We start from the raw sequence: 16811 nt of genomic DNA, 5'->3' as shown, positions 1-16811 counted from the left end.
ATTCCTTTGGCCACAGGGTAGTTTATTATAAGAAATGTAGCTGGTAAGTAATGACATTGGCTCTGAGTTTGAATCCTAGATCTGCCAATTGCCAGCTGAGTCATTTCCCAAATCTGTAACTCCATTGTTAGGATTACTGTGTGGATGAGGTGGCATAAGTCATATGAAGCATTAGAACAGCAAATAGCAAGCACCTAATAAATGTCAGCTCTTGTAATATATATTTGTTGTTTATATGTTAGTCTTGTCTGCACGCTGCAATTGAAGACTTCTTGGGGTAGAAAGTTTGAACTTCCTGAAGTCAGAAACCGCATCTCATTATTGCTATTATAAATTCTACAGCTCACAACGTGGTAATGACCATCTATATCAGGTGATCTGTAAGTACTCAATTAAATTTTTTGCATAATTTGAGAGTATAATTCATTTTAAAAACTTGGAAAAACACTTTTGATAAATGGAAACAGATATTCAACAAAACAAGAATGACCCAAATAAAACACAGGCTGTAGAGAAGATTCTAAGAAATTGCATTACTTTTAAACATTCAATAACAAGTTTCCACCGGATTCAACTTCTGAAAGGCCACTTCCAATAAAGCCTTTTATGTGTCTAAAATCCTTTAGATTTTTCTCATTTCCTAAAAAATAAATACCAAAATTCTCACCCTGACATTCAAAATCATCCATGGCCTGACCTTGACCTATCTTCTAATCTTATCTCCCATTGTCCCCGTTTATAAACTTTATTATTCCAGATAAATAGAACTGCTTGCTCTTACTCATATGTACCCTATGCTTTTCTGCCTCACGTAACCTTTAATATTTTGTATGACAATATTTTCAAAGAACTCAATATAAAGTTTGTCACAGGAACAAACAGTGATTGCTTGTATGGAAGTACAAACTTTAATTTTGAACTTAACTTCAACTTATGAGCATTCATTTCTCCCTTACTACTATCACAATAACAGTCTTTGACTTACAGAAAAACTTGGCCATCATTTCCCCAAATTATGTCACCCTCTAAATGCCAAAAGCCCCTGCCATCCCCACCCAAAAGCTATAAGTTTGAATTACGTTCTCCAAGCAGATCATGTAGAGCCCAAAGTGCACAAGATACCAATTGAATAAAAGAAAAAAAATTAGATCTTCTATTTTACACTTATTCTTTATCCTCTTCACTTGAATTTCTCTTGTAGTATATGCCCCATAATTTATAGCATATATTCGTAGAATACGTGTGTGTATATATGTGTACGTATATATATATATATAAAATTATAAATACATTTGGGATGTTTGCTCAAAATTTGTTTACTACTGGTACCTACAACAAGAAATGTTTAGAAACCACTGGTCTAGAAAATTAGGGCTTTCAGAAAATCTGTGGGTTAAGAAGTAGGGGGTCCGAAGCAGCCACTTAGTGGACCTGAACACCATGTACTGTTTATGTACGATAAATATGTTTTAATTTCTAACCAACTTTCAAGAAAATGTTGAAATGTAACTGGTTTGTAATTGGAGTTAACATAGACCTGTTTTAGATTTATTTAAAACTAGGAGTTTTGTCCTAACATTAAAATTACTACAGTAAATATTTCATCAATATAAAAATTTCATTTGGTAAAACCTACAAGTATTTACTTCAGTATATATATAATTAATCATAATAATTCAAAAGAGCTTTTATTGGCGCCAATAATGTGATGTTTTCAAAAGACAGGGTGACAAAGGATAAAAAGAAAAAACAGGCCTAGAAGGTAAGACTGGCCATGGACCTAGACAAGCAAATACTACCCTGGGAAACTGTCACTGCTCACATTAAGTAACTAAATGAAGTAAATGTTCTCATAACAGTCACTATACTTAGCAATTTTTTTTTAGCTTTCATAAATAAAATGACATACTTAACACAATCCACTCTATTATGGGCTTTTGAAGAAAGTGTAATATTTCTATAACAAACTAAGTTCTAAAAGTGAGAAAAGGTTTCATATCATAATAATGCATTTCCTTTAATACCAATGCATCCTATAAATCCTTCCTCTATAGGATAAAAGACAGGTACACAAATCTTGACTTTAATCTGATTGATTCTCTACAATTTTTCTTGCTATCGTGTTAACATAAAAATCCAAATAAGCAAGCATCTCTAACACATGATTTAAATTCTGAGCTTATAGGTTGCATGCAAATCCATTTGGATTTGCATAAGATTATAGAAATATGCAGGTCAAACTTTCCACAACGTCTCTCACCTATTATGACTTACGGAGTGGCTGGGGAAGTATATACGCATGGCTCAGCTTTGTCTTTCTTCTTCAAGATGGGGTTAGACTCAGATCATAGAGAGAACAGGGAAAAGAGACAAAAGGAAGGTTTTCTTTTTTCTTTGGAAACCAATATCATTATGCCCAATAAAACTAAAAGAACATAAAGAAACTATGAATTCATGTGTTAAGAGGGTCCAACAGTGAGATCATCACAATCCATAAGCGATTTAGCAAAGCATTTCTTCCCTACACAGGCAGTGAGAATGAAACACCAATGAATATCAGGGCAAGAGCAACAGGAAGCTTGACATTTGACACTGGCTAAATCTGAAGATAGGATAACACATAAATCCTATGCCTCTCAGGTACACAACAAACTGGCAAAGACAGACGCATTGTCTTCTTTCCCCCCTTACTTACTACACTCTGGCTTCCATTTTTCCCAAGTTCTTCCTCTGAAATCTTGCTCAAATTATCTAAGTAGTGGTCTGATATTGTGTGGCACAAATCTTCAAAAGAATAATCCTTTTCTTGACAGAGCTTTATTTCATCCAAGAGTTTTGATAATTCACCAGTCACAGTTTCACCTGTAAGAAAACAGTAAATTTTTCAAAAGTTTCAAGAAAGAATACTGCTAAAACTTGATGTTAAACAATAAAAATATAACTAGTATGGTGCTAGAACTCAAAATATGGCAAACAAGATTAAGTTGTCAGAAAATTTATTTTGCTGAAAGCAAGGTACTAAATCATAATTAGTACAATAATGTTAAAAGACAAAGAGAAATTCCAGTTTTGCCTATTTTTATTCTTTCTCAAAATGGAAATAAGTATTGAAGGTTTACATATATGTAGTACATAAAAGCATCTGGAATTACAATTCCTAAGGCTTCATTTACTACAGCATTTAATCTTCAGTAGTCTTTTATGGGCATTATACTTCACTGACAGAATTCATTCAACAATTCATTAACAAATTTGAAATGGTGCTGGGAGCCTACTTCCTAGGTTCAATAAAAAGAAACAGAACATATTTAAACAAATAATTATGTAAGTAATTAATAAATTATGATATAAAGGGACAACAGAAGGAACAGATATATAATCTGCATCAACTGTCAACATGACTATTTTGTAGGCTGCATGCAAATATTCATTTTTTTCTAATTATTCTCAGAAAGGAACTTCATCCCAATAATTCATTCTGAAAAAAACCTAGCAGTTACAATCCATATATAAATATTTTTATTCTACATTAAAAACATACCTTAGGAAAAATAAGTCAACTGTGAAATACCCACTCCATGTAAACTTCATGACAGCAGGGATTGCTGTCCCTTTGATCACCACTGTATCTCAGGACCAAGAATACTGCCTGACAAATAGCAGGAGCTCAATAAATGTTGACTGAATAAATGGATAAAATATAGAGTATAACTTATTAGACCTGACATTTTCACAAGTATGAGCCTTTTTGTACATATAGGACAAACATAACAGTTTAGTACATAGCAGACTAGTATCATTTCAAGGGTTTTACAATTAGCTACTCACTTTTGGTCTTCTGGGAAGGAGACTCAACAGGAGATGAAATATGTGTTTCTTGGGTTGTATCTTCCTGTATGTGTGCTTCAAGGGCTGTTGATCTTCCCACGCCGTCTAAATATTCTGTGTATATAAGTTTTTGAAATTACATACTTGAATTCATTTATTTAAAAAACTTTAACTTTGTTTTACATTTTTTTTTTTTTTTTTTTGCGGTACGCAGGCCTCTCACTGTTGTGGTCTCTCCTGTTGTGGAGCACAGGCTCTGGACGCGCAGGCTCAGCGGCCATGGCTCATGGGCCCAGCTACTCTGCGGTATGTGGGATCTTCCCGGACCGGGGCACAAACCCGTGTCCCCTGCATCGGCAGACGGACTCTCAACCACTGCGCCACCAGGGAAGCCCTACTTTGTTTTACTTTTGATGGTCATTTTTTCATTTATTTCTTTATATCCTAAGTTTTTAAAGAACTTCAAAAAATCAAACAAAGAACTTCATGATGAGCTATTAATTTAAAGCTTTTTAATTAAAACAGAGAAGATATTTTAGAAGAGACTCATGAATACTTTTTCTGAAACTAAATTTTTGTCACAACCTTTCCTTAACATCCTCAGTTTCTGTAAATATATCCTACCTGAAGGTTGAAAACTCTCTGAATGATGCTTTGAATAGACTTCATCCCTAAACAGGGATATCAAATTCAGATGGATATAATGATCAGTCAGGTAACATACATGCATGAAGTGGGATAAGTTTAATTTATGATGGTGTTGTAATCTTGTAAGATAAGCACAATTGCGTATTGAACTTTAGTTCAACAAAGAAATAATGTTCTTCCACATTCTTTTTTTATTGACATTTATTTTATTTTTTTAATTTTATTTCATTTCATTTTATTTGGCTGTGCCGCGTGGCATTCAGGCTCCTAGTTCTGTGACCAGGGATCAAACCCAGGCCCTGGCAGTGTGAGTGCAGAGTCCCAACAACTGGACAGCCAGGGAATTCCCTATTATTGACATTTTACCTTTTTTTTTTTTTTTTTTTTGTCCCACACTCAGCCTGTCTCTCATTTTTCCAATTCTGATGAGGATATAATAATAATAAAACTTAAATATTGCTTACTATGCACCCAGCAGTGTTCTAAGTATTTAATATAAATTAACTCATTTAATCTTCACAAAACTATGACACAGGCACTAGTACTATCTCAGTTTTAAAGGTGACAACTAAAGGGGGAGGATTATTAACTTGGCCACGTTCATTCAGCTAATAAGTGGCAAAGCCAGATAGATACAAGAAGCATCTCACTTTTCTCTTAATCATAAGAAAATAGCATCTGAATGCAGGGATAAATGTCGATTAACATTCAACCTCAATGTAACAAAAAAAAATGGAAAGCCTGCAGAGCCTGGTTACCCAGAGAGCAGATGCCCCATCTAAAGTTCGGCAATGAAGTAAAACGAAAGCCTGCATTTTTTTGAGAAACCCAAACTGGGGAGTTAGCTGAAATCCTAGATTTTTAAATGCTGAAAGCTAATTCAATTTTTACAGAAACACAGTGTGAGCCAAAAGTATGTGATCTAAACAAAACATATCTGCTACCCGCCAAAAGGCATTCAGCCCACAATGGATGGTTTGTTTACAGCCTCTGGCTAAGGGGTTAAATCAATACTCGCACTTCTTTATTCCGAAGGAACCCCTTCTTCTTGAAATTCACTTAAGAAACTTTGTGCTATCATGCCAACCACTTTTGTTTTCATACTATCCAAATAGTTTCTATCTAAGAGCAATTCTACTAGGCAAATTCTAATAGGAAAAGAAAGCAACTTATGGGGTTCTATACTGAAAATTTCTGACTCAGGCAGTAATTTTATCTACTATAAATTGTCTTTACTACAATAACAAACTTTTTCATAAGACTTAAAATGTACCAGTGATTTGGGACTTCCTTGGCGGTGCAGTGGTTAAGAATCTGGCAGCCAATGCAGGGGACATTGGATCTTCCTGGTCCAGGAAGATCTCACATGCTGCGGAGCAACTAAGCCCATGTGCCACAACTACTGAGCCTGCACTCTAGAGCCCACGAGCCACAACTACTGAGCCCACGAGCCGCAACTACTGAAGCCCGAGCACCTAGAGCCCATTCTCCGCAACAAGAGAAGCCACCGCAATGAGAAGCCCACCACACAGCAACGAAGAGTAGCCCCCACTCCCTGCAACTAGAGAAACCCTGCACACAGCAACGAAAACCCAATGCAGCCATAAATTAATTAGTTAATTAATTTAAAATAAATAATAAACTGTACCAGTGATTTGAAAAGCAGGAATGCAGAGAATATAATGTGTTCACATTCTAAAATTTGACAATAATTTTAAAAATTCAAAGATGTCACAAATACTCCATCACAAATTGGCATACCTAATGAATCTTGACCATTTAAAAGAACAGACATTTACTCCTATATAATAACATTTTCATCTAAGTTGAACCAGTGCAATATGTTAGAAATGTCTGTAATTATGTCATGCCCCCTTTTTAGTGGATGACATTTATTTTGCTTCTCCTGAGAGACATATTATGCACAAGTCTCAGTTTTTTTAAAGTTCAGTTAGAGGCAAAAATCCAATATGAAATACAAAGTGCCTAGAAGGGAAAGACTTCTTTAAATACTGTATATATCACTCTTTTATTTTTCACTTTTCATTCAACTTGACTTTAATTTGAATTAATATGACGAGCCATACTTGTATCCGCCTCTGATTTATCTCTATATGCGCTTGACTTGCAATTAACTTCTTTATTGACAAGAAAATTGTAGGGGTTTGAACTTCCCTGAGAGGTTTCAGAAGTAAAGAAAGAAAAGAACATAATGACCTCCTGTAGTGCATCTATTCTTTTCCCCTCTTTGGGCTTTGTTGACTCCTGTATCTATTATGCATGTCTCCTGCTCAACATGGTTTTAATTCACCTATCTCCTTGCAGGACAAAGCTGCTCTTCAGCTTCTCAAATGATATCCATTGGCACCCATCCCACCTCCCTCTATTACATTCACAGCCAATCTGTAACAACTGTAGGGGATAATCCCCACTGAACAGTGCAGGAGCTAAGTGGAAAGGAAAGAACAAACAACTGGATTTTTAAGGGAACATGTTACATATCAGGCCTAATCACCAAGCAGAAACGGAAAGCACTTAAATTTAAATTTTTCATAAAATTTTTAGATCAAATGGGGAAGTATGTAATCCTGCAAATGAAAAAGTAGTACCTAGGTGGTTGTCAAACCTTCAATAGACCTAGTAATTGCAACTAACTACAAATGTACTTTAAATGACCTTTATCAAAACCAAAGGCTGGCAAGACTGAATTATCTTGTACTACTGGATTTGGTAGGAAATAATCTGTATTCTTTCAACTAAGTACAATTTTGTTGTTGTTAACCCAGCATTTACACACCAGTTCTACCACTTAGAATAGGACATATAAGTCTGAGCAAGTCACTTAGCCTCTTGGAGCTTCAGTTTCCCTCATGTGCAAAAAGAAGAATAACGATATCTGACTTATCTACCTCACAGTTACAGAAAACAGACAAAATAACAGAAAATCCCTGAAAACTCTTAAAGCACTATTCAAGTGTAAGATAATACCTCAGCATCATCACTTTACAGTCCTAATACCTTCAAGTTCATAACTACATATTTATTACATGTGTTTAATTAAAAACGCTTTTTAATATCACATAAGTAAAAAAAAGTTTAGCTTTTAAAAAATTACTGAGCAGTTGAAAAACCGAAATAAAACATTAAAAGGTAGTAATTATTATTGAGCTTAAAAGTATACCAGAGAAAAAAGCAAATAATAAGTTCATTCAAAAGTAAATGTTAAAACCCAAGAGAAAACTAGGACAGTTTTAATTTAATCTTAACTGTAACGCAAACTCATCCATCATTCAATACTCTTTACCTTGTAAGAGACTTGCAATCTGGAGAGATTTCTGAGATGGATGTTCTTTCAGAATGTCTAAGACAGTTCTACCTAAGCTATCTTTTATGTTGGCATCAATTCCTGAAAGAAAAAGAAAAACCCACTAGATGTACACAAGTGGGGTATCATTAGAAGATACAGTCAATACATAACTGCTCTAATTTCAAAAGTATACAGACCAAGTACTTAAGGTGATTTTTTTAAATTAAGACACACACACACACACACACACACACACACACACACACACACGATTTTAGTAAGAAAGAAGGTGGGAGACCACTGATGCCAAAGATTAGGAACATTCTTGATAATGAATTAACTCTTAAAGGGCACTGATCCATTCATTAATAATGTTTTTTCAGATTATAGCTAATTGAGGTTATAGCTAGTTAACTAATGGTAGCCTATCAAGCTGAAAAATATTACTGATTTAGAATTTAAATTCCTAAAGTATAATGGTCATTTTATATATTCTGTATAATATGGTAAAAATAAAAATAATGTACCATGTAAGTAGTATAAGAACAGTCTTAGAATACTTTAGTATTCACAAAAGTTGAAAAAGCAGGATTATTTTGAATTATTGTCCAAATACAAAGTCAAATATTTAATATTTATTTATGCAAGATTATATTCAATGTCAGCAACACTCATCAAATACCTGGTGAGCAAACTTCTTAAAGTTTGTAACTGAAATACCTTTGGAATTATTTTAATTCTCAAATGTTTATTGTAAAGAGATTTTATTGTAAAGAGTATAATGTAGCAAACAGCAAAAAGTTTATAAACTTCCCAAATATCTAAGCACAAACAAAGCCAGGTTTCAGGATCTAGCCTCAACAGTTAGTTCATTATAATGAAATTATTAGTATTTGCTTAAATTTTTATGGAAATGTGTTACCTGCACAAATTTAATTGGTTGCCTCATTTATTATATCATTGTGTTACATATCAAAGTTACATATACATGAAATTTTAACTTCACGTAAGAACAATCACAATGCAATAGTCTGCCAATACTTTTCATTTAACATTTTTACTGAGGAAAATAAACACACTAAATATAGTTTAAAACACAAAAGACTCACGTCAGTTGTTTACAAGCATAAATTTGTATCCATGCCTTATTATTTGAATATTATTTTATTTATTTTTGTATACAGCAGGCTCATATTAGTTATCTATTTTATACATATTAATGTATATATGTCAATCCCAATCTCCCAATTCATCACACCACCACCACATCTGCTCCCCACCGCTTCCCCTCCTTGGTGTCCGTACGTTTGTTCTCTATATCTGTGTCTCTATTTCTACCGTGCAAACTGGTTTATCTGTACCATTTTTCTAAGTTCCACATATATGCGTTAATATACGATATTTGTTTTTCTCTTTCTGACATACTTCACTCTGTATGGCAGTCTTTAGATTCATCCACGTCTCTACAAATGACCCAATTTCATTCCTTTTTATGGCTGAGTAATATTCCATTGTATATATATGTACCACATGTTTATCCATTTGTCTGTCAATGGGCATTTAGGTTGCTTCCATGACCTGGCTATTGTAAATAGTGCAACAATGAACATTGGGGTTCATGTGTCTATTTTTTTTTTTTACATCTTTATTGGAGTATAATTGCTTTACAATGGTGTGTTAGTTTCTGCTTTATAACAAAGAGAATAAGTTATACGTATACATATGTTCCCATATCTCTTCCCTCTGGCGTCTCCTTCCCGCCTACCCTCCCTATCCCACCCCTCTAGGTGGTCACAAAGCACCAAGCTGATCTCCCTGTGCTATGCGGCTGCTTCCCACTAGCTATCTATTTTACATTTGGTAGTGTATATATGTCCGTGTCACTCTCTCACTCTGTCACAGCTTACCCTTCCCCCTCCCCATATCCTCAAGTCCATTCTCTAGTGGGTCTGTGTCTTTATTCCTGTCTTACCCTCAGGTTCGTCATGACATTTTTTTTTTTCTCATTTCATATATATGTGTTAGCATACGGTATTTGTCTTTCTCTTTCTGACTTACTTCACTCTGTATGACAGACTCTAGGTCCATCCACCTCACTACAAATAATTCAATTTATTTTCTTTTTATGGCTGAGTAATATTCCATTCTATATATGTGCCACATCTTCTTTATCCAGTCATCTGATGATGGACACTTAGGTTGTTTCCATCTCCTGGCTATTGTAAATAGAGCTGCAATGAACATTTTGGTACATGACTCTTTTTGAAATGGTTTTCTCAGGGTATATGCCCAGTAGTGGGATTGCTTGGTCATATGGTAGTTCTATTTGTAGTTTTTTAAGGAACCTCCATACTGTTCTCCATTGGCTGTACCAACTCACATTCCCACCAGCAGTGCAACAGTGTTCCCTTTTCTCCACACTCTCTCCAGCATTTATTGTTTCTAGATTTTTTGATGATGGCCATTATGACCGGTGTGAGATGATATCTCATTGTAGTTTTGATTCGCACTTCTCTAATGATTAATGATGTTGAGCATTCTTTCATGTGTTTGTTGGCAGTCTGTGTATCTTCTTTGGAGAAATGTCTATTTAGGTCTTCTGCCCATTTTTGGATTGGGTTGTTTGTTTTTTTGTTATTGAGCTGCAAGAGCTGCTTGTAAATTTTGGAGATTAATCTTTTGTCAGTTGCTTCATTAGCAAATATTTTCTCTCATTCTGAGGGTTGTCTTTTGGTCTTGTTTATGGTTTCCTTTGCTGTGCAAAAGCTTTGAAGTTTCATTAGCTTTGAAGTTTCATTTCATTGTTTATTTTTGTTTTCATTTCCATTTCCCTAGGAGGTGGGTCAAAAAGAACCTTGCTGTGATTTATGTCATAGTGTTCTGCCTATATTTTCCTCTAGGAGTTTGATAGTTTCTGGCCTTACATTTAGGTATTTAATCCATTTTGAGCTTATTTTTGTATATGGTGCTAGGGAGTGTTCTAATCTCATACTTTTACATTTACCTGTCCAGTTTTCCCAGCACCACTTACTGAAGAGGCTGTCCTTTCTACAATGTACATTCCTGCCTCCTTTATCAAAGATAAGGTGACCATATGTGCGTGGGTTTATTTCTGGGCTTTCTATCCTGTTCCATTGATCTGTATTTCTGTTTTTGTGTCAGTACCGTACTGTCTTGATTACTGTAGCTTTGTAGTATAGTCTGAAGTCAGGGAGCCTGATTCCTCCAGCTTCGTTTTTTGTTCTCAAGATTGCTTTGGCTATTCGGGGTCTTTTGTGTTTCCATACAAATTGTGAAATTTTTTGTTCTAGTTCTGTGAAAAATACCAGTGGTAGTTTCAGAGGGATTGCATTGAATCTGTAGATTGCTTTGGGTAGTAGAGTCATTTTCACAATGTTGATTCTTCCAATCCAAGAACATGGTATATCTCTCCATCTATTTGTATCGTCTTTCTTTCATCAGTGTCTCATAATTTTCTGCATACAGGTCTTTTGTATCCTTAGATAGTTTTATAACTAGACGTTTTATTCTTTTTGTTGCAGTGGTAAATGGGAGTGTTTTCTTGATTTCACTTTCAGATTTTTCATCATTAGTGTATAGGAATGCCAGAGATTTCTGTGCATTAATTTTGTATCCTGTTACTTTACCAAATTCATTGATGAGCTCTAGGAGTTTTCTGGTAGCATCTTTAGGATTCTCTATGTATAGTATCATGTCATCTGCAAACAGTGACAGCTTTACTTCTTCTTTTCCGATTTGGATTCCTTTTATTTCCTTTTCTTCTCAGATTGCTGTGGCTAAAACTTCCAAAACTATGTTGAATAAGAGTGGTGAGAGTGGGCAACCTTGTCTGATTCCTGTTCTTAGTGGAAATTCTTTCAGTTTTGAAACATTGGGGATGATGTTGGCTGTGGGTTTGTCATATATGGCCCTTATTATGTTGAGGAAAGTTCCCTGTATGCCTACTTTCTCCAGGGTTTTTATCATAAATGGGTGTTGAATTTTGTCAAAAGCTTCCTCTGCATCGATTGAGATGATCATATGGTTTTTCTCCTTCAATTTGTTAATATGCTGTATCACATTGATTGATTTGTGTATATTGAAGAATCCTTGCATTCCTGGAATAAACTCACTTGATCATAGTGTATGATCCTTTTAATGTGCTGTTGGATTCTGTTTGCTAGTATTTTCTTGAGGTTTTTGCATCTATGTTCATCAGTGATATTGGCCACTAGTTTTCATTCTTTCTGACATCCTTGTCTGGTTTTGGTATCAGGGTGATGGTGGCCTCATAGAATGAGTTTGGGAGTGTTCCTCCCTCTGCTATATTTTGGAAGAGTTTGAGAAGGATAGGTATTAGCTCTTCTCTAAATGTTTGATAGAATTCGGCTGAAAAGCTATCTGGTCCTGGGCTTTTGTTTTTTGGAAGATTTTTAATCACAGTTTCAATTTCAGTGCTTGTGATTGGTCTGTTCATATTTTCTATTTCTTCCTGATTCAGTCTTGGCAGGTTGCGCATTTCTAAGAATTTGTCCATTTCTTCCAGGTTGTCCATTTTATTGGCATAGAGTTGCTTGTAGTAATCTCTCATGATCTGTTGTATTTCTGCAGTGTTAGTTGTTACTTCTCCTTTTTCACTTCTAATTCTATTGATTTGAGTCTTCTCCCTTTTTTTCTTCATGAGTCTGGCTAATGGTTTATCAATTTTGTTTATCTTCTCAAAGAACCACCTATTAATTTTATTGATCTTTGCTATCATTTCCTTCATTTCTTTTTCATTTATTTCTGGTCTAATCTTATGGTTTCCTCCTTCTGCTAACTTTGGGGGTTTTTTGTTCTTCTTTCTCTAATTGCTTTAGGTGCAAGGTTAGGTTGTTTATTCGAGATGTTCCCTGTATCTTAAGGTAGGATTGTATTGCTATAAACTTCCCTCTTAGAACTGCTTTTGCTGCATCCCATAGGTTTTGGGTCGTCGTGTCTCCATTGTCATTTGTTTCTAGGTACTTTTTGATTTCCTCTTTGATTTCTTCAGTGCACTTCGTTATTAAGTAGTGTATTGTTTAGCCTCCATGTGTTTCTATTTTTTACAGGTCTTTTCCTGTAATTGATATCTAGTCTCATAGTGTTGTGGTCGGAAAAGATACTTGATACAATTTCAATTTTCTTAAATTTACCAAGGCTTGATTTGTGACCCACGATATGATCTATCCTGGAGTATGTTCCATGAGCACTTGAGAAAAATGTGTATTCTGTTGTTTTTGGATGGAATGTCCTATAAATATCAATTAAATCCATCTTGTTTAATGTATCATTTAAAGCTTGTGTTTCCTTATTTATTTTCATTTTGAATGATCTGTCCATTGGTGAAAGTGGAGTGTTAAAGTCCCCTACTATGACTGTGTTACTGTCGATTTCCCCTATTTTGGCTGTTAGTATTTGCCTTATGTATTGAGGTGGTCCTATGCTGGGTGCATAAATATTTACAATTGTTATATCTTCTTGGATCAATCTCTTGATCATTATATAGTGTCCTTCTTAGTCTCTTCTAATAGTCTTGATTTTAAAGTCTATTTTGTGTGATATGAGAATTGCTACTCCAGCTTTATTTTGGTTTCCATTTGCACGGAATATCTTTTTCCATGCCCTAACTTTCACTCTGTATGTGTCTCTATGTCTGAAGTGGGTCTCTTGTAGACAGCATATATATGGGTCTTGGTTTTGTATCCATTCAGCCAGTCTGTGTCTTTTGGTGGGCGCATTTAATCCATTTACATTTAAGGTAATTATCGATATGTATGTTCCTATTCCCATTTTCTTAATTGTTTTCGGTTTGTTATTGTAAGTCTTTTCCTTCTCTTGTGTTTCTTGCCTAGAGAAGATCCTTTAGCATTTGTTGTAAAGCTGGTTTGGTGGTGCTGAACTCTCTCAGCTTTTACTTGTCTGTAAAGGTTTTAATTTCTCCATCAAATCTGAATGAGATCCTTGCTGGGTAGAGTAATCTTGGTTGTAGGTTTTTCTCCTTCATCACTTTAAATATGTCCTGCCAGTCCCTTTTGGCTTGCAGAGTTTCTGCTGAAAGATCAGCTGTTATCCTTATGGGGATTCCCTTGTGTGTTATTTGTTGTTTTTCCCTTGCTGCTTTTAACATGTTTTCTTTGTATTTAATTTTTGACAGTTTGATTAATATGTGTCTTGGCGTGTTTCTCCTTGGATTTATCCTGTATGGGACTCTCTGTGCTTCCTGGGCTTGATTAACTATTTCCTTTCCCATATTAGGGAAGTTTTCAACTATAATCTCTTCAAATATTTTCTCAGTCCCTTTCTTTTTCTATTCTTCTTCTGGAACCCCTATAATTCGAATGTTGGTGCGTTTAATATTGCCCCAGAGCTCTCTGAGACTGTCCTTGGTTCTTTTCATTCTTTTTTCTTTATTCTGCTCTGCAGTAGTTATTTCCAGTATTTTATCTTCCAGGTCACTTATTCGTTCTTCTGCCTCAGTTATTCTGCTATTGATCCCTTCTAGAGTATTTTTAATTTCATTTATTGTGTTGGTCATCGTTGCTTGCTTCATCTTTAGTTCTTCTAGGTCCTTGTTAAATGTTTCCTGCATTTTCTCTATTCTATTTCCAAGATTTTGGATCATCTTTACTATCATTATTCTGAATTCTTTTTCAGGTAGACTGCCTATTTCCTCTTCATTTGTTAGGCCTGGTAGGTTTTTATCTTGCTCCTTCATCTTCTGTGTTTTTTTCTATCTTCTCATTTTGCTTATCCTACTCTGCTTGGGGTCTCCTTTTTGCAGGCTGCAGGTTCGTAGTTCCCGTTGTTTTTGGTGTCTGTCCCCAGTGGCTAAAGTTGTTTCAGTGGGTTGTGTAGGCTTCCTGGTGGAGGGGACTAGTGCCTGTGTTCTAGTGGGTGAGGCTGGATCTTGTCTTTCTGGTGGGCAGGTCCACCTCTGGTGGTGTGTTTTGGGGTGTCTGTGCACTTATGATTTTAGGCAGCCTCTCTGCTAATGGGTGGGGTTGTGTTCCTGTCTTGCTAGTTTTTTGGCATAGGGTGTCCAGCACTGTAGCTTGCTGGTTGTCGAGTGAAGCTGGGTGTTGGTGTCGAGATGGAGATCTCTGGGGATTTTCGCCATTTGATATTACGTGGAGCTGGAAGGTCTCTTGTGGACCAGTGTCCTGAAGTTGGCTCTCCCACCTCAGAGGCACAGCACTGACTCCTGGCTGCAGCACCAAGAGCCTTTCATCCACACGGTTCAGAATAAAAGGGAGAAAAAGTAGAAAGAAAGAAAGAGGATAAAAGAAAATAAAATAAAGTAAGATAAAATAAAATAAAGTTATTAAAATATAAAATGATTATTCAGAAAAAAAATTTTTTTAAGTAAAAAAAAAAACAAGAAACAGATGGATAGAACCCTAGGACAAATGGTGTCAGCAAAGCTATACAGACAAAATCTCACATAGTAGCATACACATACACTCTCACAAAAAGAGGAAAAGGGGAAAAAATAATAAATCTTGCGCTCGAAGTCCACCTCCTCAATTTGGGATGATTCATTGTCTGTTCAGGTATTCCACAGATGCAGGGTACATCAACTTGATTGTGGAGATTTAATCTGCTGCTCCTGAGGCTGCTGGGAGAGATTTCCTTTTCTCTTCTTTGTTTGCACAGGTCCTGGGGCTCAGCTTTGGATTTGGCCCTGCCTCTGCATGTAGGTCACCGGAGGGCGTCTGTTCTTTGCTCAGACAGGACGGGGTTAAAGGAGCCGCTGATTCGGGGGCTCTGGCGCACTCAGGCCGGAGGGAGGGAGGGGTACGAAGTGCGGGGCGAGCCTGTGGCAGCAGAGGCCAGCGTGACGTTGCACCAGCCTGAGGCGCACCGTGCGTTCTCCTGGGGAAGTTGTCCCTGGATCCCGGGAACCTGGCAGTGGCAGGCTGCACAGGCTCCCGGAAGGGGTGGTGTGGATAGTGACCTGTGCTCGCACACAGGCTTCTTGGTGGTGGCAGCAGCAGCCTTAGCATCTCATGCCCGTCTCTGGGGTCCGTGCTGTTAGCCGCGGCTTGCGCCCATCTCTGAAGCTCCTTTAAGCAGCGCTCTTAATCCCCTCTCCTCACGCACCAGGAAGCAAAGAGGGAAGAAAAATCTCTTGCCTCTTCGGCAGGTCCAGACTTTTCCCCGGACTCCCTCCTGGCAAGCCGTGGTGCACTAACCCCCTGCAGGCTGTGTTCAGGCTGCCAACCCCAGTCCTCTCCCTGCGCTCTGACCGAAGCCCGAGCTTCAGCTGCCAGCCCAGCCCGCCCTGGTGGTTGAGCAGACAAGCCTCTCAGGCTGGTGAGTGCCAGTCAGCACCGATCTTCTGTGCGGGAATCTCTCCGCTTTGCCCTCCGCACCCCTGTTGCTGCGCTCTCCTCCATGGCTCCGAAGCTTCCGCCCTCTGCCACCCGCAGTCTCCTCCCGCGAGCGGCTTCCTAGTGTGTGGAAACCTTTCCTCCTTCACAGCTCCCTCCCACTGGTGCAGGTCCCATCCCTATCCTTTTCTCTCTGTTTATTCTTTTTTCTTTTGCCCTACCCAGTTACGTGGGGAGTTTCTTGCCTTTTGGGAGGTCTGAGGTCTTCTGCCAGCGTTCAGTAGGTGTTCTGTAGGAGTTGTTCCACGTGTAGATGTATTTCTTATGTATCTGTTGGGAGGAAGGTGATCTCCGCGTCTTACTCTTCTGCCATCTTCCCCCTCTCTCGCATGTGTCTTTTTGAATTATGGTTTTCTCTGGGTATATGCCCAGGTGTGGGATTGCTGGGTCACATGGTAATTGTATTTTTAGTTTTTTAAGGAACCTCCATGCTGTTCTCCATAGTGGCTGTATCAATTTACATTCCCCCCAACAGTGCAAAAGGGTTCCCTTTTTTCCACACCCTCTCCATTATCCATGCCTTTTGATCTTAAAAAAATCTGACCTCAGTTCCAATTTTATTTCAGTCATAATATACATATGGAGACAAATAAGCCTACTTTGTTTTTACTTCAAAG

The 16811-nt window shown here is 37.0% G+C and overlaps 1 protein-coding gene across 9 annotated transcripts in view; it reads right to left on the bottom strand.

Moving 5' to 3' along the window:
* The window catches only part of ANKS1B (ankyrin repeat and sterile alpha motif domain containing 1B), a gene marked incomplete at its 5' end in the record, with an annotated part of 1156737 nt that overhangs the window by 942404 nt on the left and 197522 nt on the right, over window positions 1-16811 (bottom strand). For all 9 annotated transcript variants that reach the window (XR_013830584.1, XM_079937794.1, XM_079937795.1 and 6 more), the window contains 3 exons: window positions 2696-2862; window positions 3829-3942; window positions 7781-7882. Coding sequence is in view for 8 of the 9 variants with exons in the window: in XM_079937794.1 (XP_079793920.1) it covers window positions 2696-2862; window positions 3829-3942; window positions 7781-7882 (383 nt within the window). The remainder of the gene's footprint in view (window positions 1-2695; window positions 2863-3828; window positions 3943-7780; window positions 7883-16811) is intronic.

Source organism: Stenella coeruleoalba, assembly GCF_951394435.1.
Source record: "Stenella coeruleoalba genome assembly, chromosome: 11".
In the NCBI taxonomy this organism is placed as follows: domain Eukaryota; kingdom Metazoa; phylum Chordata; class Mammalia; order Artiodactyla; family Delphinidae; genus Stenella; species Stenella coeruleoalba.
The sequence above is the reverse complement of the archived record's forward strand: the minus strand, read 5'-3'. Positions and strand labels throughout refer to the sequence as shown.